We start from the raw sequence: 25,248 nt of genomic DNA on the forward strand, positions 1-25,248 counted from the left end.
GCCATCATCCATACCTTTCTCCCACAGGAAAGAACTGCTGCTCAAGACCTTGGTTTGGAGACAGCCTAAACAGAGCTTTGTCCTGGGGGCGGGGAGGCAGGAGTAGGTTCGGAGTGTGAAGAGCTGATTGGGTTGGTCTGGCCAGGGAGCTTAAAGCGGAACCTGACTGGGTAGTGGTGTGGACTACGGTGACAATGTGGATTAACCTGGGGATGTAAGCTGGGGTGGGAAGGGTGCACACTCTGCACAAGAGCACTGTGGAGGCCACACCCAACTTACGTTATCTTATTACCAGATGGCTGTGGGGGTCCCCATACCCCTGTCTGTGCCAGCCAAGCCCTGGGAACAGCACACTCCTTCTAAGGGAGACCAGCTCCCTGCTGAGGAGCTCAAAAGTTGGTGGAGGTTGTAGGGACCTGGGGTCCAGTCTTACTGGAGGAGAAAGCCAACGTCTGTACTCCCAAGTTCCCCCAAGTGCCCTGACACCACCGGTCTCTTAGAGATGCTGCCCGGCCTGGAACAGGGTGGCTACATCCAACAGTGCATCCTCGATGTGCCTCCCCAGCCGCCGCGAGTCCTGCAGAGAAGCAAACAAGGAGCTAGGGAGGACTGGGAGGTCCGAGGGAGGATGCTGGGGCCTACACCCCTGCACTGATGGAGGAGGCTAGGCCAGGAACCCTGGAGTCTGAGTGAATCCATCCCAGATTTAGGAGGGGTACGGAAGGCACTCAGTTCATCTCACTGTTCTGTGCTCGACTTCTTGCTGGAGATATGGAAGGTGATGGTGTGTTTTCTCCCGTGAAGATATAGGCGATGCCGTACCCATGGTCGCTGGCCTGGAGTGGGGAGAGGGAAGCAACCAAGTAGCGCCCAGCCCCTTGTCCACACTACCACCAGGGCACCAATCCCATCCCTCTGTCCCGGCTGGACCACAGCCCACTCACAGGGCCCAAATCACCTCCAGAGGAGACATAATCTGGTAAGTTGTGGACATCAAACAGGTGCACATTGGCTGTACAGGGGGATCTGGCTGGTTGAGACACCAGCGGCCACTGCTGAGGACTGGCCTGCAGAACAGGTGCTCACACGAGCAGAAAAGATTCTCTTTGTTCCATTGCAAGCCAGACCTCCTCTCCACGGCCTATCCCACCCCCCCCCCTTCCTCCAAAGTCAGTGACTAGTCCATACTGCACACACGGCCTCCCACTTCGTACACCTACCCGGCCACGTCCATCTCCCTGACCGGGTCCACCTCGCCCTTCTTTTTGCCTTTTTCCCACTGTGACTCTTTCTTCTCTGATGGTGCTGGTGGATTAACCCCGGGACCTTAGCTAGGCTAGGCAGGGCATCTACCACTGAGCAACCACCCCTGCCCATCACCAGGTCGGACATATGTGTGTGACCCCTGTTCTACTTGCTGAACCCCCTCCTGCCCTCAGCCCATCTCTGGCTTGGCTGTCTCTACAAATGTCCAGCTCGTTCTTTCAGCATCTTCCTCCCTGCTCACTTCTTCCCTTCTGCGCCCACCTGGGTCAGGAAGGGCGACGGCATATGGAGGAATCGGGACATGATGTAGAGCGCGAAGAGGTGGCGGTCAGTCCCCTGTCCGCTCATTGCTGCTTTCAGTAGAGCCCGGTGCTTGTCCACGGCCACCCGGAACAGGACAAGGCGCTGCTGGTCCTGGGTCCCCCGGGCAGTCAGAGGTCATGAAAAGACAGGATCACACAGCTCGGAATAACGCTGTGTGCCTGACTTTAGGACATTTAAACCCTTTAGAGAGCCACAGTATCTCACAGGTAAGGAAGCAGGCTTTGGGGACAGGCAGAGGGAGGGCGGAAGTTGTTTAGAGGCTATAAGTAAGTTGAGGCATGGTGTAGAAGGAGGTCATGGTCACATTGCTTCAAAGTGGCTAAAGTGAGGGGAGCAGGAGAGTAGAAGCGGTTCTCTGCGAAGTCGTCCTCTAGTGCCGAGTGTCCCCCCATCAGAGCCCCCCACACTCCCTGCGAGAGTCGTCCTCTAGTGCGAGTGTCCCTCCACCAGAGCCCCCCACACTCCCTGCGAAGTCGTCCTCTAGTGCCGAGTGTCCCCCCACCAGAGCCCCCCACACTCACTGTCGTCTCCTGGTCTTCCATCGCTCTCACAAAGTGGCAGGCCTCCCTGGTACAGCACCTCACCGTCTCTGTTCTGCCTTCCAGGAACAGTCGGGTCATGGCCGACTCGTAGGTCAGGCAGAACTGACCCCTGTCCTGGGGAAAAGAAGAGCCTGTGAGCTGGCCTCAGGCTGTCTCCGCAGCTTTGATCCGCTTTTGTCCTGACCTCCAATCAACCTCCTTCTATTTAAAAACACATAGAAGGATCAAGATGGCTGACCCACACAGGAGGAATGATCCAGAATCAGATGGCTGACTGGCAACAAGATGATCAACCTACAACAAGACAACTCACCTACCAGACTCAGTGGCGCACGCCTTTAATTCTAGCACTTGGTAGGTAGAGGCAGGTGGATCTCTGTGAGTTTGAGGCTAGCAAGGGATACACAGTGAAATGAATGACCCATGAGCTGGATTAACAGATGACTCACAATGACAAAACACAAGGACATTGAGAGGTGGCTAGAGAGACAGGTGTTGAGGTTTGGAGGGGCTAGAGCCCTAAGGGAGCAGGCACCACGGATGCCAACTGACCCGGAAGTGAGCCAGCTGCAGGACCAGTTGGATGAAACTGTCCGAAGAGACATGGCAACTTTTGATGAAGTTCTTGCCAAAGTGGGGAAAGGGGAAGACGTGGCAGTCAATGTTGCCAGATAAGATCTTAGCTCCCCTCAGGGCCAGAGAGATGGACGGCTGGATCTGCCAGAGAAGGAGGTGGGAGAAATGACTGGCATTACCCTCAGGCCAGGGGTAGAGCTGGGTTTGGGTCTGGAAGGGAAGATGGAGATGTGGTCAGATGGGGTGGGGCAGAAAGTAAAGGAAGGAAGGGTTAAGACAGGGCAAGAGCACTAGTGATGGACTCGGGTGCAGTCGGGATGGGTTTGAACAGGCTTGAAGGGACCAGGGCTGACATTCGGGTGGGCTATGGGTGCTGGGACAGCCCTGCTTGGGAGAGAAGGTGTGGAGAATAGAAGTTAGAGGTAGGGATAGGGCTGGGGTTAAAGACAGGATGGGTAGTGGACACAGAGTTCAGGGTGAGGTTGGTGTTGGGGGATAGTGTGGAACTCAAGATGATGGTTATGTCAGCATGATCCGAAGGTTGGGGGCAGTGAGGTGGGGATGAGTTCAAGGCAAAGACAAGGGACGTAGAGGGGAGATCAGAGTCCAGCTTCACCTGCTCTGGAAGGTCCCACTGCAGGCGCTGGGGCTGCCGCAGAGCGGGGTCAGGCTGCCCCTTACAGTGGCCATCTGCCGCATACCCCAACTGGAAGCAATCTGTGGCCAGGGTAAACTGTGGATAAAACTGTCAGTCATCCCCCGCTGGCAGGAGAGGCCCGGCAGAGCGAGGGTCTCTGTAACCAGGGTTGTAGGGTGTTTTAAGTTTGCACTGATGAGCGTCTGCTGCTCCACCTTCTGGGTCCATGCTTCTATCTCTCTCAGCTGTCTTATAAAGATGGGGAACCAGAGGACCCATTTTTGCTTCATTTTGAAACAGGGTCTAATGTAGCCTAGGCTGGCCTTGGATGATCCTGAACTATGATCCTCCTGCCTCCGGCTCCTATATGCTGGAATGGCAGGCAACACCACAACAACCATCTTATGTGCAGCTGCCGTGAAATCCAGGGCTTCAGGAGCAAGGGACCAGCTGAGCCCAAAGCCAGCTTGCTTCATTCTGCAACATGGTCTCACCCTGTAGCCCAGACTGGCTTAGACTAAAAAGCCTCCTGTTTTCCAAGTATTTGGATTACAGATGTGTGCTACAACATCCCATGATTGTGTGTCTGTCTGTCTGTGCGTGTGCATGGGTGGGTGGGTGTCACAGACTCCAGGTAAACACTGTCACTGTGTCTTCTTGCTGTGTAACCCTAGAAGTTCAGTTCTCCTCTCTGAGCCCCAGTGACCCAGGCAGGTCTACATCGTAGGCCCACTTCTTTGCTAGGCTTTCCTCTGCCTGTCTCTGAGCCTATGTCTTCAGTCTAAGGTTCTTCAGGGTTCATCTCTAGATACGGTACCCAGCCTTAGGAACGCACCTCCCACATATGTCCTGAGACAGGGCAGTCAGCCCAGGAGTGTTCCACGCTGAGGCCCAGCTTCCCATTGGAGAAGACGATGAGGGTGAAGGATTTGTCAAACCAGCTGCAGAAGAAGTTTGGATGAGTCATCAAGAGCCAGGGCAGGGAGGAGACTTATAGTGGGGTGCACTTCAGGGTGAGGTGAGCAGGGAAATCAGAAGGGGTGGCGGCTCTGGGGGCCTCTAGAAGTGCTTCCGTTTCTAGGGATGATTCCAGATAGTCTCCACATGGATATAAAATTTAAGAATTTTTGTTTGTTTTCCTAGGCTCTCTTTGAGGCATTGGAAGTACTAGGAAAAGACCCACAATCTTGGGTCTACTTTTATAGTTAAATAACCCTCCATCATGGGACCACACTCAGTGGAGAAGTTGATCTTGACCAGTACTATGCTGTCCTCAGGCTACGGTGTGCTACAGAGCTGTTCTCAGTGACACAAAGGAGCCATTAAGATATAGAGTCTGGGTCTTCATCCGGGCGGTGGTGGTGCACACCTTTAATGCCAGCACTCAGGAGGCAGAGGCAGGCGGATCTTTCTGAGTTTGAGGTCAGTCTGATCTGCCAGGGCTACACAAAGAAATGCTTTGTCAAAAAAACAAACAAAAGAGTCTGGGGTCTTGAGTAGATGGGTTCTCTAGGTTAGAAGTCTTCTTGTTCTACTGAACTGAGTTTGGGGTTGTCAGATGTGAGTGGTCCCTGGGTCTAGCTGCTGAGGTGTGGAGTCTGGCTGTCTCCACTGGAGTGTGGGAGGGTGGGTAGAGGGATAGACTTACCGGTCATCGCCTCGGCCGGCCAGCAGAGCATGGGCGTAGGCATCCAGGGAAGCTGCTGGATCCTCCTTGGTCAGTCCCGCAGGCTCAGAATCAAGGGACACGAAGAAGGCGGCCCCTTCCACGGCCTCCAGGGCAGTGGCGGCATGAGTCTTCACTGACTCTCGAGCCTGGGCCCACATACTCCTGTCCAAGTGGGATGGGATGGGCCTGAACCCAGCTGGCCTCTCCCTTGCCCAGCCTGCTCCCCGGAGCCCAGCGCATCCCTGTAGCTCAGGCCACTGGCTCTTACCTGGGAGCAGCGGTCAGAGCTGCTAGATGTTCCTCAAGGGGACAAGCCGGGGATGAGTCATCTAGGATTTGCTGGAACTGTTGCTCTAGAGCCCGTGGGGACAACAGGTCATTGGAAAAGTGGGTCCCGACACGGAAGAATCGGCCGCGGTGGAAGACAACCACATGTCGGCTGTCCCGGACGTGCCTGAGGTAGTCTGGAGAAGTATGGGCGGAACATGAAGATAGGAAGAGCCACACCACCGACTAATCGCGTGCTCTGCCCCTTCCCTTTCCTTTGTTATTTCTGACAGTTGTGTAGTATTCCATAGCCTGAATGTAGCCCAGGTTAGATTCAAATTAGAAATGTAGCAGAGGATAGCCATAAACTCTTGCTCCTCACGCCCCCACCTTCCTAGTGCTGGGGTGACAGGTGTATGCCACCATACCTCATTTACCTGGTGTTTGGAATGGAACCAAGGACCTCCTGCAAGCTAGGCAATAAGTCTGCTAAGGGTCTGGAGAGACAGCCCAGTGGTTAAGAACACTTTCTGTATTTCCAGAGGACCCAGCACCCAGAGAGCTGCTCATAAACATTGCAACTCTAATCCCAATCTGATGCCCTCTTCTGGTCTCAACAGGCACTGCACACACATGGTGCACAGACATACATGCATGCACAGCACTCATACACATAAAATATAATTAAAGAACACGAGGTTCAGGGCTGGAGAAGTGGCTCAGAGGTTAAGAGCACTGACTGCTTTTCCAGAGGTCCTGGGTTCAATTCCCAGCAACCATATGGTGGCTCACAACCATCTGTTGTGAGATCTGGTGCCCTCTTCTGGCCTGCAGGTAGAACACAGTATACATAACAAATATATCTTAGAAAAAAGAAAGTCCAGCTGGAGCCACACTCAGGAGGCAGACACAAACAGATCTCTAAGTTCGAGGCCAGCCTGATATACAAAACAAGTTCCAGGACAGCCAGGGTTGTTACACAGAGAAACCCTGTCTTGAAACACCAAACAACAATAACAACAAAATAAAAAAAACAAAGGTCAGGAGCTTGAGAGGGTATGGGTAGGGGGCATGGGAGGGGTTGGAGGAAGGAAAGTGAAGGGGGCAATGATGCAATTCTTCCATTTTTAAAAACTGAAAAAAAAAATTAAAAACTCTAATGAGAAATTTTCTGGCTTGTCCCACATTAAGCTATTTTTAAATTTGTACCACCACAGGTCATTATTATTCCATTTCACAGTTGAGGAAATAAGGTTCGGAGAGGACAATGATCTGCCTGAGGCCACGAAGAAAGCATCACAATCAGGATAGAGACCCAAACAGGCTGGCTAACCTCTCTCAGCCACAGTCATTGTCGTAGGAAGGGACAAGGACTGGTGGGGGAGCGTCCTCACCTTTTTCCAGCCCTGGCACCCGTGTGGTATTGAATATCCTCTCGAACTGGGCAGAACACAAGGGCCGCATTCCCATCAGCAGTGTCTGCAGGAGGCCAAGGGCTCCTGAGTTGGGCCCTGTGTGCTCCCAGCACCTCCAGCCCCAATCCAAGAGATCTGCCTTACCGGTGGGATCTCCTGCTGGTTCAGAAGGTGGCGGTACAGGAGCAGGGCATGGGTGGCATTGCCTGCGCGGGCAGCCTGCAGCGGTGTGGGCGTGACATACAGGAAATCCTGCTTGGTGGCAAAGGGAGGAAACACAAAATGCATTGAGACCATGCTTGTCTGATAGGGACTCTGACATCCAGACGGGCTAGCGGCTCCAGAGAGTGTTCTGGACTTCTACCATGGCCACCAAGGCCACAAGGCCCCTGCCTCCCACAGCGGGCCCCTGCCTCCCTCCCACAGCCGGCCCCTGCCTCCCTCCCACAGCCTGCCCCTCCCTTCTCACCATCAAGTAATAGTTGCTGTTGACCAACAGCGAGCCTCGGGAGCGCAGGTACACAAACTCCTCCCACCAGTCACTCACCTAGGAGAATCAGAGATGCTCAGATGTGGTGGCTGAGACCTTGTGGGGGAGGATGGTGTCACCAGGGAGGCCACAGACTTCCCTGTGTCACAGGGCAGAAAGGATCTCAGTGCAACAATTGGGTATGATCAGCAACTAGTAATAACTTATATGTCCACAGATGAAGGACTAGTTAACGATGGAGTGTTAGTAACCATTAAACAGATGAAGGACGAGTTAACGATGGAGTGTTAGTAACCATTAAACAGAACAAGGAAACTGTAGCAGTAACTCAGGTAGCAAGTGCCTGAGTTCAAGCCTTGGGGCACACATAAAGGCCAGGTGGAGTGCTTCACAGAGGTAGAGACGTTGCTGGGGCCGCTAGCCACACAACCAGCCCAATCAGCAGGCCCTACATCTCAGAGACAGACGCTGTTTCAATAACCAAGATGGAGCTGGGGAGATGGCTCAGCACCCAAGAGCACTTGCTGCTCTTGTAGAGGACCTGGGTTTGGTTCCTCGCACCTACCTGGTAGCTTGCAACTGCATATAACTCCAGCTCCAGGGGATCTGCCACCATTTTCTGACCTCCATAGGTACTGCATGTATGCAACATACCCACACATACAAACATGCACACACTCATACACATAAAAACAAAAAATTAGCCAGGCATGGTGATGCATGCCTTTAATCCTAGCACTTAGGAGGCAGTGGCTAGTTGATCTCTGTGAGTTCAAGGCCAGCCTAGTCTACAAAGAGAGTTCCAGGACAGCCAGATTTGTTACATAGAGAAACCTTGTCTTGAGCCGGGTGGTGGTGGTGCACACCTTTAATCCCAGCACTCGGTAGACAGAAGCAGGTAGATCTCTGTGAGTTCGAGGCCAGCCTAGTCTACAAGAGCTAATTCCAGGACAGGCTCCAAAGCTACAGAGAAACCCTGTCTCAAAAAACCAAGACAGAGAGAGAGACAGAGGAGAGAGAGAAGAGAGAGAGAGAGAGAAGAGAGAGAGGAGAGAGGAGAGAGAGAGAGAGAGAGAGAGAGAGAGAGAGAGAACCTTGTCTTGAAAGAAAGCCAGGGCTGGAGAGCTGGCTAGGAGCAGGAAGAGAAAGGTGACTGAAGTAACACTGAGGTCCAGCGCTCTGCAACCCCGCACAGAGCTTTGGACAGCCTCATCCCCCAGCGTGGCAGCGTGGCTCTGTCCCAGACCCTACTTCCTCCTGCACTGATGACTTCACACTCACAGATATCCTCCTGCCTCTTCTCCCTAGTGTTGAGATTAAAAGCATGTGCCCAGTGCTTAGATTAACTAAAGTGTCTGTTAGCTGTCCCTTTCAGTGTCCCCTCAACCTTCCATCTCTAGACCTTCTGACACACCCTGTCCTGCAGTTCCAAGTCTTCCCAGGACTCCCTAGTTCCTTCCTGAGTGAGCCTATCACACTAGACTTCCCATCCTTGCATCCAACCAAAGTGAGGCCCCCTTTTAGCCCTCGCTGATGTTTGCCCTAAGTCCCTAAGGCCAACCAGACAGGTTCAGTTCCCGGGCAGGCTCTTCGCCTGTCTCTGAGGTATTTAGAGCCCCATCATTCCTCACCACCTCTCACACGCACCTCTCTGCCTGTCACTGGCTCCACTTTCCTACAGAAGACAAGACTGCCATTCCTTCCTTATTCGTGCCTTATTTGTGCCTCGGTTTCCCAGCTTAACTCAAAGTGCAGCCAAGGGCTGAGCCCCCACACTAGCTCACCACCCATCTAGGAAGCTGTCCGAGACCCGGAAGCGATAGACAGGGTCATGTGGGAATTCTGGTGCTAACCCAAGCGGTGGGATGAAAGCTCTTGAAGTAATTCTAGTATTTGGGACACGTCTTTAAGCTCAGCATTTGGGAGCAGAGGCAGGCGGATCTCTGAGTTCAAAGCCAGCCTGGTCTACAGAGCTAGTTCCAGGACAGCCAGGGCTACACAGAGAAACCCGATCTCCTGTTTTGGGGGGGCGGGGCGGGAAGCTGAGTTTAGGTGGGTTTAAGGGCTGTGAAAGGGGCGGGACTACTGAGCAAGGGACTCACTGAAGTTCCATTATCCAGCAAATCCAGGGCTTGGATAGGCCAATCGTGGCAGGGGCATGGCTAGGGCAGGCCAATCACCACAGGGCTGGGCTGGGGCCCCTGAACTCACGTAGTTGGAAGCACACCAGGACTTGAGGCACAGATAGCGCTGCAGCCGTGGTGCCTGCAGCCTCAGGAAGTCGCTTGCCAGAGCAGCAGCGCGGTCAAAAGCGTCGTCTCCAAGCACCGGGCGTACCGACTCCAGGTACTGCATGCAGAAGTGGAGCCGAACCGTCCGTCAGAGCTCCGGCTGGTCTCCCTGGACCACCCCGCCCCGGGACATGCTCACCTTGCGAACGGACTCCTGCGCTGTGGGCACTGGCTGCCGCGGGAGGGCCCGTTGGAAGCTAAACAGCCTTGGGTGCCTCCCGGAGAAGATTCGGACCAGTGCCTGCCAAACAGAGGAGAGAACCGGGTTGAGGGAGGGAGAAGGGGGGACGAAGATGATGTAGGGAGAGGGAGGAAGGACACGAAAGGGTAAGGATGGAAGAAAGAGATGGTGCAGCAGAGACGAAGACGAAGGAGGAGGGGAAATGGAGATGATGGAGAAGAATGAGGGAGGACAAGGTTATGGCTAGGGGAGGGAGAAGGGAGATTATGTGGACCAAGAGGACACAGGTGATGTGCAGAGGGGGAGCTAATGAGAGGGAAGCCACTGGGAGACAAAGACCAAGAGGGACCGTAGCGTATATTGTGGGAGTCTGGATCCTCTCACATACCAGCCAGGTCTTCGTGGGTGAGGACATGGTGCCATGAGGTTCCAGGAGCCAGCCATGGTGGGACAGAAGCAGCCTCAGAGCCACATGAAGTGTGAAGATTAGGGCTCCCCACAGACACGAGGCAAACAGCGCTGCTGCCAGAAGCCCCCGGAGCTGATAGTGCTGTCCACCCCTAAGAGAGAAAAAATAAAGGGTGCCCTTGAAGCCGTGCAGTCGACTGGAACTTCAGGATGGGGGTTGGGGACAACCACACTTGACAGACACATAAAGTGGGTGTGTCCCTCTGCTGCCCATGACCAGCCTTACAGAGGCACCAAGCTTCTCAAAATCACTTTCCTGGGGTCAGAGATATCCCATAATAATAGAGTGCTTGCCTAGCATGCAGATGCCCTGGGGTGGGGGCACAAGCTAAAATCCCAGCACTGGAGAAACAGGAGGATGAGCTAAAGTATATCCTCAGCTACACAGTGACACCCAGGACAACCTCGTCTATGTGAGACCCTGCCACAAAGAAATCCATACGCAGAGTCAGTTTTCAAAGGAAGTCATGAGTTTTAGCCAGGTATGGGAATACTTTAATCTAGCACCTAGGAGGCTAAGGCAGGAGGATTTCTGAGAGTTCCAGGACAGACTGAGCTACAGAATGATCGACACCCCATCTTAGAAAAGAAAATAAAAGCTGGATGGTGGTGGTGCTCACCTTTAATCCTAGCACCCAGGAGGCAGAGGCAGGCGGATCTGAGTTTGAGGCCTCCTGGTCTACAGAGTTATTTGTAGGACAGCCAGGGCTATACAAAGAAACTGTCTTAAAATACAAAACAAACAAGCAAACAAAAAGGATATGGGTATGTTAGTGCGGCTCGTCCACAGCTCCCTTCAGTTAGGATGGTATGCTCATCTGGAACAATCAGGATACATCGTCTCTGGACTGGATCATGAATATGTCCTTTCTAGGAGTTTCTGTGTCTAATCTGGGCTCTGCCTTCTTTAGAAAATCTGCACCCTTTTCCCAGGGAAGACCTGCGCCACCACCTCTGGTCCCTGATGTGATAAGAGACAGCAAGCCTGATGTGGTGGCACTCTCAAGCCTTGGGAGGAGGAGGCAGGCGGATCTCTTTGAGTTCGAGGCCAGCCTGGTCTACAGAGCTAGTTACAGGACAGCTAGGGCTACATCAAAAACAAGAACAACTAAAAAAAAAAAAACTAAACCAGTCTGAAGAGATGGCTTGGTGGTTAAGAACACTTTTAGACGACATAGGTTAGATTCTCAACTCAAAACCATTTGACTCTAGTTTTGGGGAATCCAATACCTTCTTCTGGCTTCCTCTGGCACTGTAAACAGGTACACAGACATACATGCAGTCAAAACATACATCTAAGGGGGCTGGAAAGATGGCTCAGAGGTTAAGAGCATTGCCTGCTCTTCCAAAGGTCCTGAGTTCAATTTCCAGCAACCACATGGTAGCTCACAACCATCTGTAATGGGCTCTGGTGCCCTCTTCTAGCCTGCAGGCATACACACAGACAGAATATTGTATACATAATAAATAAATAAATATTTTAAAACACACACACACACACACACACACACACATATAAGTAAGCTGTTTAAGAGTCCCAGCACAGAGCCAGGCAGGCCGTGGCTTTAGTCCCAACACTCAGGAGGCAGAAGCAGGTGGATCTCTGTGAGTTCGAGCCCAGCGTGGTCTACAAGAGCTAATTCCAGGACAGGCTCCAGAGCTACAGAGAAACCCTGTCTCGAAAAACAAAAATAAATAAATAAATAACAAAAAATAGAGTCCCAGCACAGCTGAGCAGTGGTGGCGCGCGCCTTTAATCTCAGCACTCAGGAGCAAAGGTAAGAGAATCTCTGAGTTCTAAGGCTAGCCTGGTCTACAGAGGGCCTCTATATAGAGAAAGGTCTCAACATAGAGAGACCCTGTCTCAAAAATCCAAAATAGATAAATAAAGGTATAAAGTGAAAGAGAGGGAGCCCCCCCCCCTTCTTTTGGCTGTACCTCTATTAACAGACATAAAGAAAGCCCCAGAAATTACATTCCTTTTTCGTTTGTTTGGGTTTTTTGTTTTCTGAGAGAAGTTTCTCTGTAAAACAGCTCTGGCTATCCTGGAACTCACTTTGTAGACCTGGCTGCCCTCAAACTCACAGAGATCTGCCTGCCTCTGCCTCCCAAGTACTGGGGTTAAAGATGTACACCACCAATCTTGGCTCCCAGAAATTATATATATATATATATATATATATTCATTTTACATACCAACCACAGTTTCCCCTCTCCTCTCTTCCTGCTCTCCCACCCCCAAGAAATTATATTTCTTTGACAGGCAAAGCATACGGAGCTTCTTGGTGGGGGGTTAGGGCCGTGACTGGGGTGAAGAGGAAGGTCCTTACCAGTCTGGAAGCAACTCTTTAATCTTCTCCATCAGTCCTAGGGAAGGATCCAGCTGGAGGAACCAAGCAAGCTGGATTGCACTGAAGAGGAAGAGCCAACTGAGGGGGCTTGCAGGGAGCACACCAGTGAGAAAGTCGTTCTGTGGTGAGAAAAGACACCAGCAGTCATCCGTTCCCTCTGAGGACATGTGCTGTATCTCTCTCAGTGGCTTATTGGGACCTGGATGTGGTCGGAGCTCAGGATCCCCGTTATTGAATATATCCTGAATATATCCATAAGGAGCTGGGGACGTGGCTCAGTGGTAGCACCTTTGCCTTTCCCCCTGCAAGGAGGCTGGGATTGGGCCTCTTCCTAGAATCAATTCACTATAAGGAGCAAGGTGGGTTGGTGGTGGCGGTGGAGGGGGCTCGGTGGTAGGGCACCTTCCTGGAACCCACCACTAAGGGACAGAGGGCATCACTCAAACTGCTTTGTGTTCTAAATAAATAAATTAAACCAAGCTAAAGAGACTTGAGTTGTAGAAGTTGGGGGAGAAGTGTGTGGGGAGGGAAGCAGGGGTGAGTGAAGCGAGTCAAGAGCTGACTGAGAAGGGTAGGCCAGTGGGTGGGACAGAGCAGCCTACATGAAGGCATAGAAATCGCCAATAGTGGCCCGGACTGGACATCCCAATCTTCAGCAATGGGCTTCGGGCACCCCAGAAGCAGGCACCTGGATCCCCAGAACGAAACCAGCCAGTAGCCCTCCTCACCCAGACACGCCAGAGATGCCTTTTCCAGGAGCGCAGGCCTGAGAGGTAAATCTCCTGCCACACCGGGGAGGTGAGCTCTACTTCTGCCCCATCAGAGCTCAGTGCAGACAGCAAGCTAGAGGCCTGTTGTGCCTCAGCCATGTTCCCTGGGATCCCTAGGAGGAAGGTGGAGTCATCCTCCAGGATCTCAGTGCCTCCTCCCTCAGACCCAGGGGTGCAGACTTGGGGGGGTGGCGTCTAGACCCCAGCTCCCCCGCACTCAGACCCCACTCCTTCTTCCCCACAGCAGGACCTCAGGCCTACTCGGCCTGCCTAAGCACCCGAGGGGTGTTGCAGCTCACAGCTGGAGCTAGAAGGCTTGAGGGCAGGCCCAGCCCCTCGGGACCTCTGAATGTAGAGCGGCTGGAGAGCAAGCTGTCTTACTGAGAAGTCAGTGCTCAGTATTTGGGATGGGGGAGGGAAACTGATCCAGGATTAGTTGTGGGGCTTCAAACAAAACACTAGCTTTTGGACCCATAGGAAATGAACATCTGCCGATGGTGGCTCTGCCCTTTCCCATCGCAAGGCAGACGCATGAGGGGTCCTTCCACTATGGGAAGGGATGAGAGCGGAAGCACCCTATTGCGCATGCTCGGCAGGGAGGGATGCTGGTGAGGAGTTAAAGGGGAGTCCAGTATAAGTGATGGAGAGCCCCATTCGCCTACCCCAATGCAAGGTCCATAGTCCCTCTTGTATCCTTATCCGGCCCGGTACTTACGCTGTTCAGGGCCCAGCTGCTGCGGTTCCTGGGGTCAATCCCATGGACACCTCCTTCCCCCAGGCTCCCTTGTATATATATATATATATATATATCCAGTCCCCGTGTAATGAGTCCACGACCTGATAAACCGTTTTCGGACGTCACCTTAAAGCCCAGATCCACCTCGTGTGCACCTAACTTGGTGTTCAGGTCCCGGGTTTTATCCCCGCCCCCTCTGATCCCTCCGCGTTCTGTGCCTGCCCCTTTCCAATCCCTCCGCGTTCTGTCCCCGCCCCCTCGGAGCCACAGCATCCAACCCCCTCACCCCAAGGCGGCTGTCTTGGCTTTTTGTTTAACCCACTAGAACTATCCAAAGCAGGTAAATATAGGGACTGAAAGACAAGGAAGAGAACCACTGGGGACTAGATTCAAGGTACACAATCAGAGGGACGGCACGAGGTGAGCATAAGAAAGTCTGACTTTATTCCACTCTGCACGTTCATACTTTGTCCATGATGGAGCCTGCAGGAACCACAAGACAGGCAGCCCACTGTCACCCAGCTGAAAGGGCGCTGCCCAAGTCTCTTTGCTGCAGATGGTGGGGAGATGCGGAGGTTGTAAGGCTCTTTCATTTTTCCTAGTACTCCTCAGAAGCAGGACCAACCCAGAGGAGCTCCAGTGATCCAGCAGCAGAACCCAGGTACAGCTCAAGAGCCAGCACTAAGTTCTCTCTCTCCCAAGGGCATCCTTAGAGCTAAGTGAGCTTTGGCTTTAGTTACCCAGCCCCACTTGGTCATAACACATAGGATCCAAATTCAGTTCCTGTTTCCAACCCAGGGTGACCCAACTTCCACAAACACCAGTGGATCAGGAGAACATAAGGGTGAGCCAGCTCACTTAGAAACAGCACAGGAAGGGCAGGATACCGGAGGCCAGGGTCTGGTGTAGAGGCAGATAGATTTAACTTCCAAACCACAATCCAGCATGACTAGAATGACTGAGCCAGCCAGGGAAAGGCTCAAATAGACCCAGCTCTCCTGCTGAGGACTGCCCCCAACCTCAGCTAAATGGATGAATGTCAGGTGCCACTACAGGAAGGGAGGCTGAAGGCTGGGCCTGTCCTTACAGGGTCCTGGACAGGTAGAAGGAAGAGATCATGGGAATCCAGGGACTGGGTATAGCCCAGAATCCTATCCCAAGGTACACCAAGTTCCTAGGAAGTGACAAGCTACCCAGCCACCCCAGCCCCAGGGTAAGAAGTTTATCAGTCAGCTGAGGATTTATTGGCGTAAACGCAACCATATAAAAACATAAGTTATGAAAAACACAGTCACGATGTACCCTCCCATCCCCCAAGCCCAGTCCCTAAGCCCCCTTCTGCAGGAGGGCCAGCCTGGAGCCACCTCAGCGCATCCGGTAGTCGGTGGAGCAAGAGAGCTCACATAGTTGGCCCTTGAAGTCCAAGTCGATGGTAAAGTCCAAGTCGCGCTGAAGGGGAAAGGTGAAGAAGACAGGGCTCAGGTGTGGTATCAGGCCAAGGCTGAAGAAGTCCACACCCTGCACCCTGACTCAGTGACCACACTATAGGCCATCTTCACCCCACCGTTTGTTTCCCAGCCAGTCTTGGGTGAGTTTCCGCATCAAGGGGGTACTACCCAGCATCAGCAAGTGCCCCTTTACCAGAGTCCCACCACTGCTCCAGTGCCTTGCAGCTTCCCCAAACCCCTTGCACCCATGGAACAAGGCTGGGCTGGGGAGTATTCCCAGCATCCCATGCTCTCTGGTGTTTGCCACTTTAACCTGCACAGGGAGTCAGGTGACTTCAGTGGCTCAATCCCTGTGGAAGGGCATTGAGCAAGGATCATCATTGACCCCAGTCACCATGCTGGGGCTTCCTAGGGTATCCTATGCCACCCAAGCTGATACTGCTCAACCCTGCTCAGATCCTTTCTGCACAGCCCACACATCATGCCTACTTCTCCAAGCCTCACATTGTTTTTGGCGTTGGGCCTCATGCCAATGGTGCCAAAGATCTCCTCGCCAGTCTTCACTGTTAGGTAATCCTCCATGTAGAACACAGTCTGCTTCCAGTGTGTGTATGGGGACTCAGGACCTGAAAGGTGGGCATGGTCAATACCAGCCTCTGCCTGCGTGTAGCCCATGCTAAACCCTGGGGCCGGCCTGTGCCCCACAAGATCACTACCAACAAGGCTGTGAAGGCTGCTGTCCCTGCATTCTATTCTGCCTGTGTTTGCAGAGCTACACTAGGATCAACTCAGTCACTGGCAGCAGAGCCAGGCTGCAAGAGGTTCTCAGTGCCCCACTCACATTGTTCTTCCAAGGACTAGGGTGGAGCCAGGGCCGGAGCAGCACAGCATCTTACCACTGAACCATGCCCAGCCCCTTCAACTGTCTTTTCTGAGATAGACTATCGCCAACTTGCTAGCCCAGGCTGGTTTAAACCCAAGCAGCTCTCTGACAGCCCCAGCCCCGAAGCCTCCTCTATCCACCTCAGAAACTTCAGTGCCATCCTTCCGACCCCAGCCCAGCCCCACATGGCCCTCACTGGTAGAAAAGCCGGTCCTCTTGTGGCATCGGGTGAACTCGATGTTGAAGTAGGCCACCAAGGCATGCACGTAGTCATTTCTCTTCACTTGTAGGCAGAAGGGGGAGGTGAAGGTCAAGTCCTCTACCTTGACTGTATAAATGTCCACCTCCTGCAGAACAAGCAAGCCCAGTGCTCAGAACCCATCCCCCACCGGAGAACTGCTGCCTGTAAGGTCCCCTCCCCGTTATAGCAAATATCAGTACCCAGCAAACCCCACCCTATTTCTGAAATAAAGCCCACACTGATTCTTTTCTAAAAAAAATTTAGGGTGCTAGAGAGAAGGCTCAGTGGTTAAGAACACTGCTGGCTGCTCACCCAGGACTTGGAAGCAAATACTTGGCAGCTCCCAATTGTCTCTAACTCCAGTTCCAGGTCTGATGTCCTCTTCTAACATCCAGACAACAGGCACACATACTTACCCATAGACGAAACAAAACACACATCTCTTCAGTCCCAACTCTTGATCCTCAGATCACAGGCATGCAACACAACCACAACCATCAAAATCTCAGCAAGACACCCCACCAGCTGAGCCGGTCTGTAAGGCAGCACTTTCACCAGCTGAGCTGCCCAAAGCTCTGTCTCAGGTGGCTTCAGGGCTCCCTGCATTCTCAAACACCAGTCAGGGGCTACCACACATCTCAGCCTGCTTGGGGCTGGCTCTGCTTCAGTGCATTCTACCTGCTTTCTCCTTCTAGCCTGGACTAGAAGGCATGTCCTCACAACTAAAATGCGTCGGCCAAACTGTCTTCCCTAAGCCTCTAATAGATAGGTCAGGGACCTGGAACCCTTACTGCTGGGAGTTACCTTTATGAGGCAGGCATTAGTGACCAGCTGCTTAGGGTCCACCACGTCCACCAAGGGCTCCTTGATGGCCACGTCTTTGATGCAGGACATATCGAAGCCATATACGTTCTCCCACCCTGGGTACAGATAGGGTCAAATGAGCCGCGGAACCCCGGTCATGCATCCACCACCCACCCTGCCCTACTACCCCCCACAGCCTCAGCTCACAGTGGATCTTGTAGTCTTTGTACTGTCGGTCCTCAATGGCTGTCACATAAAGGGTGGCCCGGTCTGGGAAGATGAGGCCATCAGGTGCCTGAGGAAAGAGCTGGGTGAGAACAGGAGCCGACTGCCACCTGAGCAGACCCCGCTGTCCGTCCCACTATGCTGTCACCGTCCAGTATGGCTTACCCCCATATTTGCATCTGGTCCCAGGTTGTCCTACAGTCTTTAGGATCCTGGAAACCCCCAAAAGGAAAGCTACCCCCGCACAACTGTACAGAGTCCTCCTAACTCCCCACTGTTGCCAAAGACACACTTCTGATACAAGGGCTCTATACTGGCCTTCTTGAGGCCAGCTCCTCTCCACTCCTCCTCTCAGAAAGTATGCTCCACCTGAGCAGCCGATGGCACCACATCTGCTACTCTGGCTTCTTAACCTGGGGTGCCCACTATGTCCCCAGGACACATGCAGCCTTGTGGGGACTCCCCTGCCTCACCAGCCACTTGTCACGGGCATGCAGCACGGTGTTGAGCATGGACTCGTAGAAGAGACAGTAACCCATCCACTCGCTGATGATGATGTCCACTTTCTCCACGGGCAGCTCCACCTCTTCCACCTTGCCCTTGATGATGGTCACCACTGCAGCCACAGAAATGGCATGGCAGTCAGAGTAAGGGCTGGCCCCTCTGGCTCCAGACACCCCCACAGAATGTCGGTCAAGCAGCATCTCCACCCCCCTCTCTCTCAACAGGGTCTCACAGTGTAGCTCTGGCTGGCTTGGAACTCACTATAGAGACCAAGCGGGTCTCAAACCCAGAGATCTGCCTGCCTCAGCCTCCCCAGTGCTGGAATTAAAGGGCTATAAAACCAGACCCAGCTCAGCTGGGCGGTGGTGGCACCCGCCTTTAATCCCCATACTGGGGAGGCAGAGGCAGGCGGATCAAGGCCAGCCTGGTCTACCATAGATAGTTCCAGGACAGCCAGAGCTACACAGAGAAACCTTGTCTTAAAACAAAACAAGCCAAACCCAGCTCAAGCCACAGAGCTGCAGCAGCAGCTTCATGTTGGGAACGGCTTGCCCAAGAGCCCAGGTTTAACATTCTCCAGGTCTGGGCTTCCACCACTAGCCGTCCTCAGAGCAGATATATTTTCCGATTCAGTAAACTTAAAGCAGTAAGTAATGGTATGGTCACATATTAAAACGAGGATCAGTGAGATGACTAAATGTTTTAGGGTGCTTGACACCAATCTGGGGAATCTGAATTCCACCCGTAGGACCCACAGAGAAGAAGGAGAGAAGAGACTAATTGTCTTCTGGCCTCCACATATGCTCTGTGGCACATCCCTCATAAATAAGTGCTAAGAACAGACAAGCCCAACTATACAGCTAGCCAGGTCTGAAAGCTCAAAGCCTGCTTACAGTAAGAGACCCTGCCTCAAAATACAAAAAAAGTCGGCAGTCTGGCTCAGCAGGAGGGCCTCTGCTGTCCCTAGTACTAAGAGGGAGAGAAAGAGTATAGTGAAGGCAAAGAGACAGGCGTGGGTAGATGCAGCATTTTGGGATCTGGGTGACGGTGCCTGCTTTGACAGGTACTCTTGTAGCTGGTTGGCAGCGGCACACCACACACCTTTAATCCCAACATGTGGGAGGCAGAAGCAAGCGGGGATCTCTGTAAATTCAAAGACAGCCTGATCTACATAGTGAGACCCTGCCTCATATCAAAGCCCGATTGGGTGTGAATTGACATGTGCCAGAGGTTACCATCTAAGGCAAGCTGAGGGCCTCCAACAGACAGTTTAAACAGATGTGTACATCCGAGTATATGAACAAGGCCTTTAATAGAAGGAGCCAGGTGCCCTACCCTGAGGTGGGAAAATGCACACCGCTGCAGACGTATGGCAAGTGTGGAGGAAGCTGTGGACACACTGGCAGCAGGCGTGGGATGCTCAGGAAGGTAGGGTCAGTCATGGTCAGAGCGCACTGCTGAGGCCCTGACAGCTGAGGGAAGCAGTAGGGGAGCAGAGTTCCTGCCTTACATGCGGGAAGCCCTAAGTTTAACCCTGAGCATTGGCACTCCCCCCAAAACAAACAAAGAAACAAAAACCCCAAACCCTAAAGCACCGCCAACACCCTGGCACACGCAGTACCACCAAACACAAAGGAGCCACTGGCTGCCTACTGAGGCAGCCAAGACACTGACTGCAGGTGCTCCCCACAGATCTTCCCCTTTCTCACCGTGGTCTAACTTGTTGGCTTTGACAATCTTCACAGCATAATCAGAGATGCTTGAACATTCGATCTAAGGCAGGAAGAAGGGTTAAGTTCAGTCCTTGCTCTTCCAGCATCTCCAGGCACCGTCCAGCCCAAGCCCCAGCAGGCCCTTTCTGAGACTCACCCCGATGACCTTGCGGGCTCCGGCCTTGGCTGCAAACATGCAGAGGATGCCGGTGCCTGAGCCCACGTCCAGCACAACCTTGTCTTTGAAGAGGTGCCGATTGTGAAACATGGAGTTGCGGTACGTAAGGGTGCGCACCTCATCCTTCAGCATCTCCTGGACACGGACACAGGACCGCAATGAGGGACACAGAAGGCTGGGCGCCACCACCTTGGTGAGCAAGGCCAGCGAGAGCCTCGTTCCTCCTCAGTCTTCCCTCCAGTCAAGCTTCTGTTCAGAACACTCACACTGGCCAGGTTTGATCAGTCCCACCCAAGCCCCAGGGATGAACCAGGAGGCTGAGGCAGGAAGGTCCTGGGTTCAAGGCCAGTCTAGATCACTAAAAGACACCAAGGTATCGCCTTCACCTTAGCTATTTGGGAAAGCCAGGCAGGAGGAGCAAAAGTTTAAGGTGGGCTCAGAACAGAGGGAGCAGACACAGGTGGCAAGTAGGCTGCACAGCACACGCAGTGAGAGGCCAACTCTTGGCATCACCCCTCAGGCTCCAGCCACCTTATTTTCTGACAGAGTACACAAGACCTGGTGGCTGCAGCATGTCCCACCCCAGGAGCTGAGGTTATACAACTACACTACTACTCTTGTTCTAAAGCTTACTATGCATACAGAACGTGGAGGTTACAGGATGACTTCCCTACCTAGTCTGAATTCCAGGGATCAAGTTCATGCGCCTGAACCATCTTGTCAGCCCCGTGTCTGGCTTTTTAAGTGGGCTTGGGGATTGAACTCTGCAACTCATGCTTGCATAGCAAGGCCTTTAGAACTGAGGTTCGTCCCCAGACTCCCAAAAGTTTAATTTTGTTTTATGTGTATTTTCCAGTGTTTCCCCTTTATGATGCTGGGGATGGAGGCCAGGGTCCGGCATGTGCAGGAAACTGCTCTACCACTTAGCCACATTTCCAGTGGAACCATTTTTTTTTAAGGCCCATAGAAAAGACGAGAATTCTTTGTTTTTTGGTTTTCTTTTGGTTTTTTGAGACAGGGTTTCTCTGTAGCTTTGGAGCCTGTCCTGGAACTAGCTCTGTGGACCAGGCTGATCTCAAACTCAGAGAGATCCGCCTGCCTCTGCCTCCTGAGTGCTGGGATTAAAGGTGTGCGCCACCTGCGCCAAGCACGATGAGGATTCTTTACAATGCCATTTCAGTAGCACTGAACTCCATCAAAAGGGTTGTGGAAAAAGCTAGGGTAGCATGAGCTACGTCCCACCACCAGTCACCAGAGGGCGCCAGACACCAGCAAGGCCTGACCTCATCTTGAGGTCTGTGGCAGACAGGCGCAGTACTCCCACCCGAGCCAGAAGACTGGCAGGCAGAGCCCCGGGCCTAAATAACCTATTTCCAAGGACCAGAAGAAGAAGGGCAACAGAGTCCAGGCTACAATTACCTTGCATCCAGCCTTGCAGCCCTTAAGTCCTTAAGGGACGTCTTCACTTACCTCATGGATGCCAAAGTGGGCATAGGAGTCAAAGTAGTAGTCTTTGGACGTCATGTCCTCAGCGTTGGGCTTCTCACTGCTTTCTGCTTGACCACAGGAAACCTGAGAGTAGGGGAGCAGCAAACAAGGTCACAGGTGGGCTTCCCCAGAGCCTCCTCAACATCACAGCAGGATACCCTACACCCCCTCCAGCATCTTTCTTCCCCAAGGGATGTTTCTGCTTCCAGGACCCACCCAGAGCACCATCCAAGGAGCAGCCGCCTCGCCTACCATCTCTCCAGGCTCTATGCCCGTCTCTAGCTCAGCCCACAGCTGGGGAGGGAGGGGAGGGAGGGCAGAGCCAGGGCAGACACATGGAAAGCCAGGGGAGGGGGGCTGGAAATGGAGTTAAGGAAGCAGCCGTGGTTCTGGAGAAGCCAGCGGGGCCAGGAAGGGGTCTGTCCTACGTGTTTGGGGCACAGCGGAGGAGACTGGTCTGAAGCAAGAGGACAGTTAGGCCTCCTGGGAACCGGATGTGTGTCAGGTGTGCTTATAGGGAAGTGGGCTGGGCTGGGTCTCACAAAAGGATATTTACTTCTTCAAGAGGCGGCTGGAGGATCATCCCATTAGCCAAGGTGGCTACAAAATTCTAGGAGAGAGTAACAGGGAAAAAGGATTAGCTACTGGGGTGGCTGGGGAGGCCTCTGGGGCAGTGAGTGTGTGCAGCTTGGCTTTTCTTGGGCATGGGAGCGGTGTAAGCAGAAGCAAGCAATGCGGCTGCAGTGGGGAGGGAAGGGCTAGGCGTGGGGAAGAAGGGGAAGAGGGTCTCCTATCCCAGCTGTTGGCTGAAGAGATGGTGGCCCACCCCATGTGGTCCCTCTCTGATCGGGTGACACGTCCCTATATAGGCCAGAGGACCCAATAACTGCCAGGGCACACGGCACTGCCAGCTGTTACTCCCCTTCACCACCTAATCCCCCCTAGATTAGGTGACATTTCCTGACACACACACCAGGCTGAAGTGCCATGAATAAACTGGAGGGAGGGGGCTGACAGGCAACGGGCACCTGGCTGCACCCCCACAATCCTGTCTCCTGGCCTTAGAAAAATGTGGCAGATCACCACACCACAGCAGGTAAATTCACCCCCTCCCAACTCCACCTGGACGAGGAACACACAGACCAGCCTATTTTACCTGCCCCCCCCAAGAGGATGCCACCCCGGGAAAGGTGGAGTCAACCCCTCCTTTCATACCCCACCTGGATCCCCACACTGAGACAGCCTTCTCTTTTTTTCTGTCCTCAAGTGCCAGGCCCAGGGTCATTTCAGTGACCCTGTAGGCCAACTGACCCCATGGCAGGTGTCCCAGCAACTGACCTTCCTCTCCAGAGAACTTCCTCTCCAGAGGTATGGGCCCATCAGATTGTATCCCATCAATGACTGCTATCCAAGGCTTCCCGAGCGGCCACACGACCCACCACACTCTCAGCTCCCCACAGCCAGTGGGGGGCGTTCCCGTGCGGGCCTCTCTTTCACAACTGTCCAGATACCAGCAGGTTAACAACCTACTGAAACCTGAGACTAAGACCCGTCTAACAGGCCTGGTGGAGAAGATCTGTCACCTGAGCTACTCACAAGGCTTAAGGAAATGGAGGTGGCAAGTTCAAGGCCAGCCTGAACTACAGGGTGAGTGCAAGGCCAAACAACTTTTGCAGCAAACTGACTGAGGAAGATAGCTAAGGAGTGGAACACTCAGCTGTAAGCTCATTCCTTTTCTTTTTTTCCCCCGAGACGGGGTTTCTCTGTAGCTATGGAGCCTGTCCTGGAACTCGCTCAACAGACCAGGCTGGCCTTGAACTCACAGAGATCCTCCATGCCTCTGCCTCCAGAGTGCTGGGATTAAAGGCATGTGCCACCACCACCTGGCTCATTCCGTTTTTTGGGGGAAAATTAGGCAAAGGTGGAAATCCTCAAAAAAAGGCTCCCCTCCCACCCTTAAGCTGTCAGATAGGGGTTAAGGACTCTTGGCCTGTGTACCTATAGAGCCATCCGAACTTCTTCTCCCCCAAGACCGACCTCTGACCACCCGAGGGCGCTCCCAGGAGAGAGTGGGCTTTGGGCCACGCCCCATGAAAACGACACCCCTCTCACAAGCCCATAATAACCACGAGGGGGTGCCCGGCGACGGATCCGCATCTCATCGGCGGAGATGCCCCACTATCCTCTCAAAGAGAGGTCACAGGGCTCTACCCATCCCCCCGCAACCGCACAAGGGTAAAGGGAAGCGAGGGGTGATGCTCTCAGGCCCCACGAGGGTGCACGGACGCCCACACCCCGGCCTGGGTGAGCGGGTGGCAGGACGCAGGTGGCATCCCCAGGACCCCCTGGGTGCAGCACAGGTCATCGGGCTGGGGGCGGGGCCTTTGTCCCGCACGTGGAGCCCGCGGGGCCCCTCCAGCGGCACACCCCCCTCCCCACGCTACGCTGCGCGACCACGTGCGGCCTGGCAGGACGCGCCCCCGGCCCGCGACCACGTGCGACGGCCCTCGACTGGGCTGCGGGGTCCCAGAACCCCAAAAACTGAGGTCACCCCCATCACGGTCGAACACATCCCTCAATGCGCCCCTACGCGAGGCCCAGCAGACCCAAGGCCCCGTCTCCACAGTTCAGGCTGTGGGCAATCCGTCGCACGCCGCCCCCTCACGGCCCTAAAGGGCCCCGCTACTCACCTCCATGATGCAGTTCGCGGCCTCGGCTGCCGCCATCTTCACCCAAGTCCTCCGGCCTCCGAGACCCCCCCCTTCTTCTCTCTCCCCCCGACCGGGGACCGCCCTTTACCAGAGGGTCCACCGCCCGGCCCCCAAGACCCCGCCATAAGTTTTTATTGGCCAGCAAAGCCATCCATCTGCAACATTCACACTGCCATTGGATGGAAGATCCGTCTATCAAATGTCAAGTGCCCGCCCCTCCTAGCGTTCAAAGGACCACCCCCTCCTGTGGGCTAGGAAGGGAACAACTGTCTGTCCATCTTAACCACCGCGTCTGATGATTGGGTAATATCCAAAAAGGTCTTCCCGCCTCCTTCCGGCCAGCTCCGTCTCGAAGCTTCCCGGCGGGCTCCGCGCTAAGCGGATGTCGAGAAACAGAGCTGTCAATCACTAAGATGACCCGCCCTCTCGTTGCTATTGGCTGAGCAAGAGGTGATGTTCGCGGTTCTCATTCCAGTCCCTTCAAGTGACCGGTCAACAACAACAGGGGTCATTGGCCCACGAGGAAGCGGGCGGCGCCTTAGGCAGCAGCGATTGGCCCCTAGGAATGTCAGTCATCATTCGGTGCTTTCTCCTGCTGGGACGACTTCGGGAGGAACTCGGGCGCGTGGGCTAGCTATGGGGAAATCCCGAATCGCTGGGCTGGAGATGGCATAGCGTTCTGGTCAAGGGTCCTGAAACCAGCCAAGAGGCGTAGTGGGCGGCAGTGCTATGAGCCACACTCTTGTCCCGGCCTGCGCCAAGCTTTGAAGACCTGTGGTCTCCTAGTCCTCCGCGGGAAACACCCGTCACCCTTTGTCTAGCCAACTCCTACCCGTCAGTCATGGGCAACTTGGACGCCACCTCCAGGGAGTTTCCCTGGATCCGCAGAAAGTTACTCCTTGTCTGGGGATGGATGCCAATTACTGGGTTTGTGCACCTACCTTTTGCTCTACCAGTACTTGGCCCAAGCCCAGGATCCTTTAAATTCCCAAATGAGCCCCTCTAATCCGGGCCTCCTCATGAGGTATGCGTGCACATCTGACCTGATTCTTTTCGACTCCTAACATTTAA

General features: G+C 53.7%; 2 protein-coding genes across 4 annotated transcripts; both read right to left on the reverse strand.

Moving 5' to 3' along the window:
• Positions 1 to 1,531: 1,531 nt before the first annotated feature.
• On the reverse strand, positions 1,532 to 14,026 carry Cpt1c (carnitine palmitoyltransferase 1C). Its single transcript, XM_042056055.1, has 16 exons — positions 13,963 to 14,026; positions 13,206 to 13,360; positions 12,457 to 12,596; positions 10,047 to 10,218; positions 9,617 to 9,718; positions 9,398 to 9,535; positions 7,166 to 7,243; positions 6,841 to 6,948; positions 6,676 to 6,760; positions 5,283 to 5,478; positions 4,994 to 5,176; positions 4,181 to 4,286; positions 3,325 to 3,441; positions 2,685 to 2,849; positions 2,112 to 2,241; positions 1,532 to 1,680 (listed from the first exon to the last, which is right to left on the reverse strand). The coding sequence occupies exons 2-16, from the start codon at positions 13,344 to 13,346 to the stop codon at positions 1,595 to 1,597; spliced, it is 1,947 nt and encodes a 648-aa protein (XP_041911989.1). The 5' UTR covers positions 13,347 to 13,360; positions 13,963 to 14,026; the 3' UTR covers positions 1,532 to 1,594.
• A 378-nt stretch (positions 14,027 to 14,404) lies between these two features.
• Prmt1 (protein arginine methyltransferase 1) lies at positions 14,405 to 24,276 on the reverse strand. Of its 3 annotated transcripts, XM_038314183.2 has the most exons (11): positions 24,157 to 24,253; positions 22,023 to 22,076; positions 21,449 to 21,550; positions 19,958 to 20,113; positions 19,798 to 19,861; positions 18,058 to 18,200; positions 17,567 to 17,654; positions 17,360 to 17,475; positions 16,511 to 16,661; positions 15,936 to 16,057; positions 14,405 to 15,432 (listed from the first exon to the last, which is right to left on the reverse strand). In XM_038314183.2, exons 1-11 carry the CDS (start codon positions 24,190 to 24,192, stop codon positions 15,349 to 15,351), a joined length of 1,116 nt encoding a protein of 371 aa, XP_038170111.1. In that variant the 5' UTR covers positions 24,193 to 24,253; the 3' UTR covers positions 14,405 to 15,348. The 3 variants fall into 3 exon arrangements, with proteins under 3 accessions (XP_038170111.1, XP_038170112.1, XP_038170113.1); XM_038314184.2 differs by lacking the exon at positions 22,023 to 22,076 and having other exon boundaries at positions 24,157 to 24,276; XM_038314185.2 differs by lacking the exons at positions 22,023 to 22,076; positions 24,157 to 24,253 and adding an exon at positions 21,719 to 21,737.
• Positions 24,277 to 25,248: the final 972 nt, after the last annotated feature.

The sequence above is a fragment of the Arvicola amphibius genome, chromosome 12, assembly GCF_903992535.2.
Source record: "Arvicola amphibius chromosome 12, mArvAmp1.2, whole genome shotgun sequence".
Taxonomy (NCBI): Eukaryota; Metazoa; Chordata; class Mammalia; order Rodentia; family Cricetidae; genus Arvicola; species Arvicola amphibius.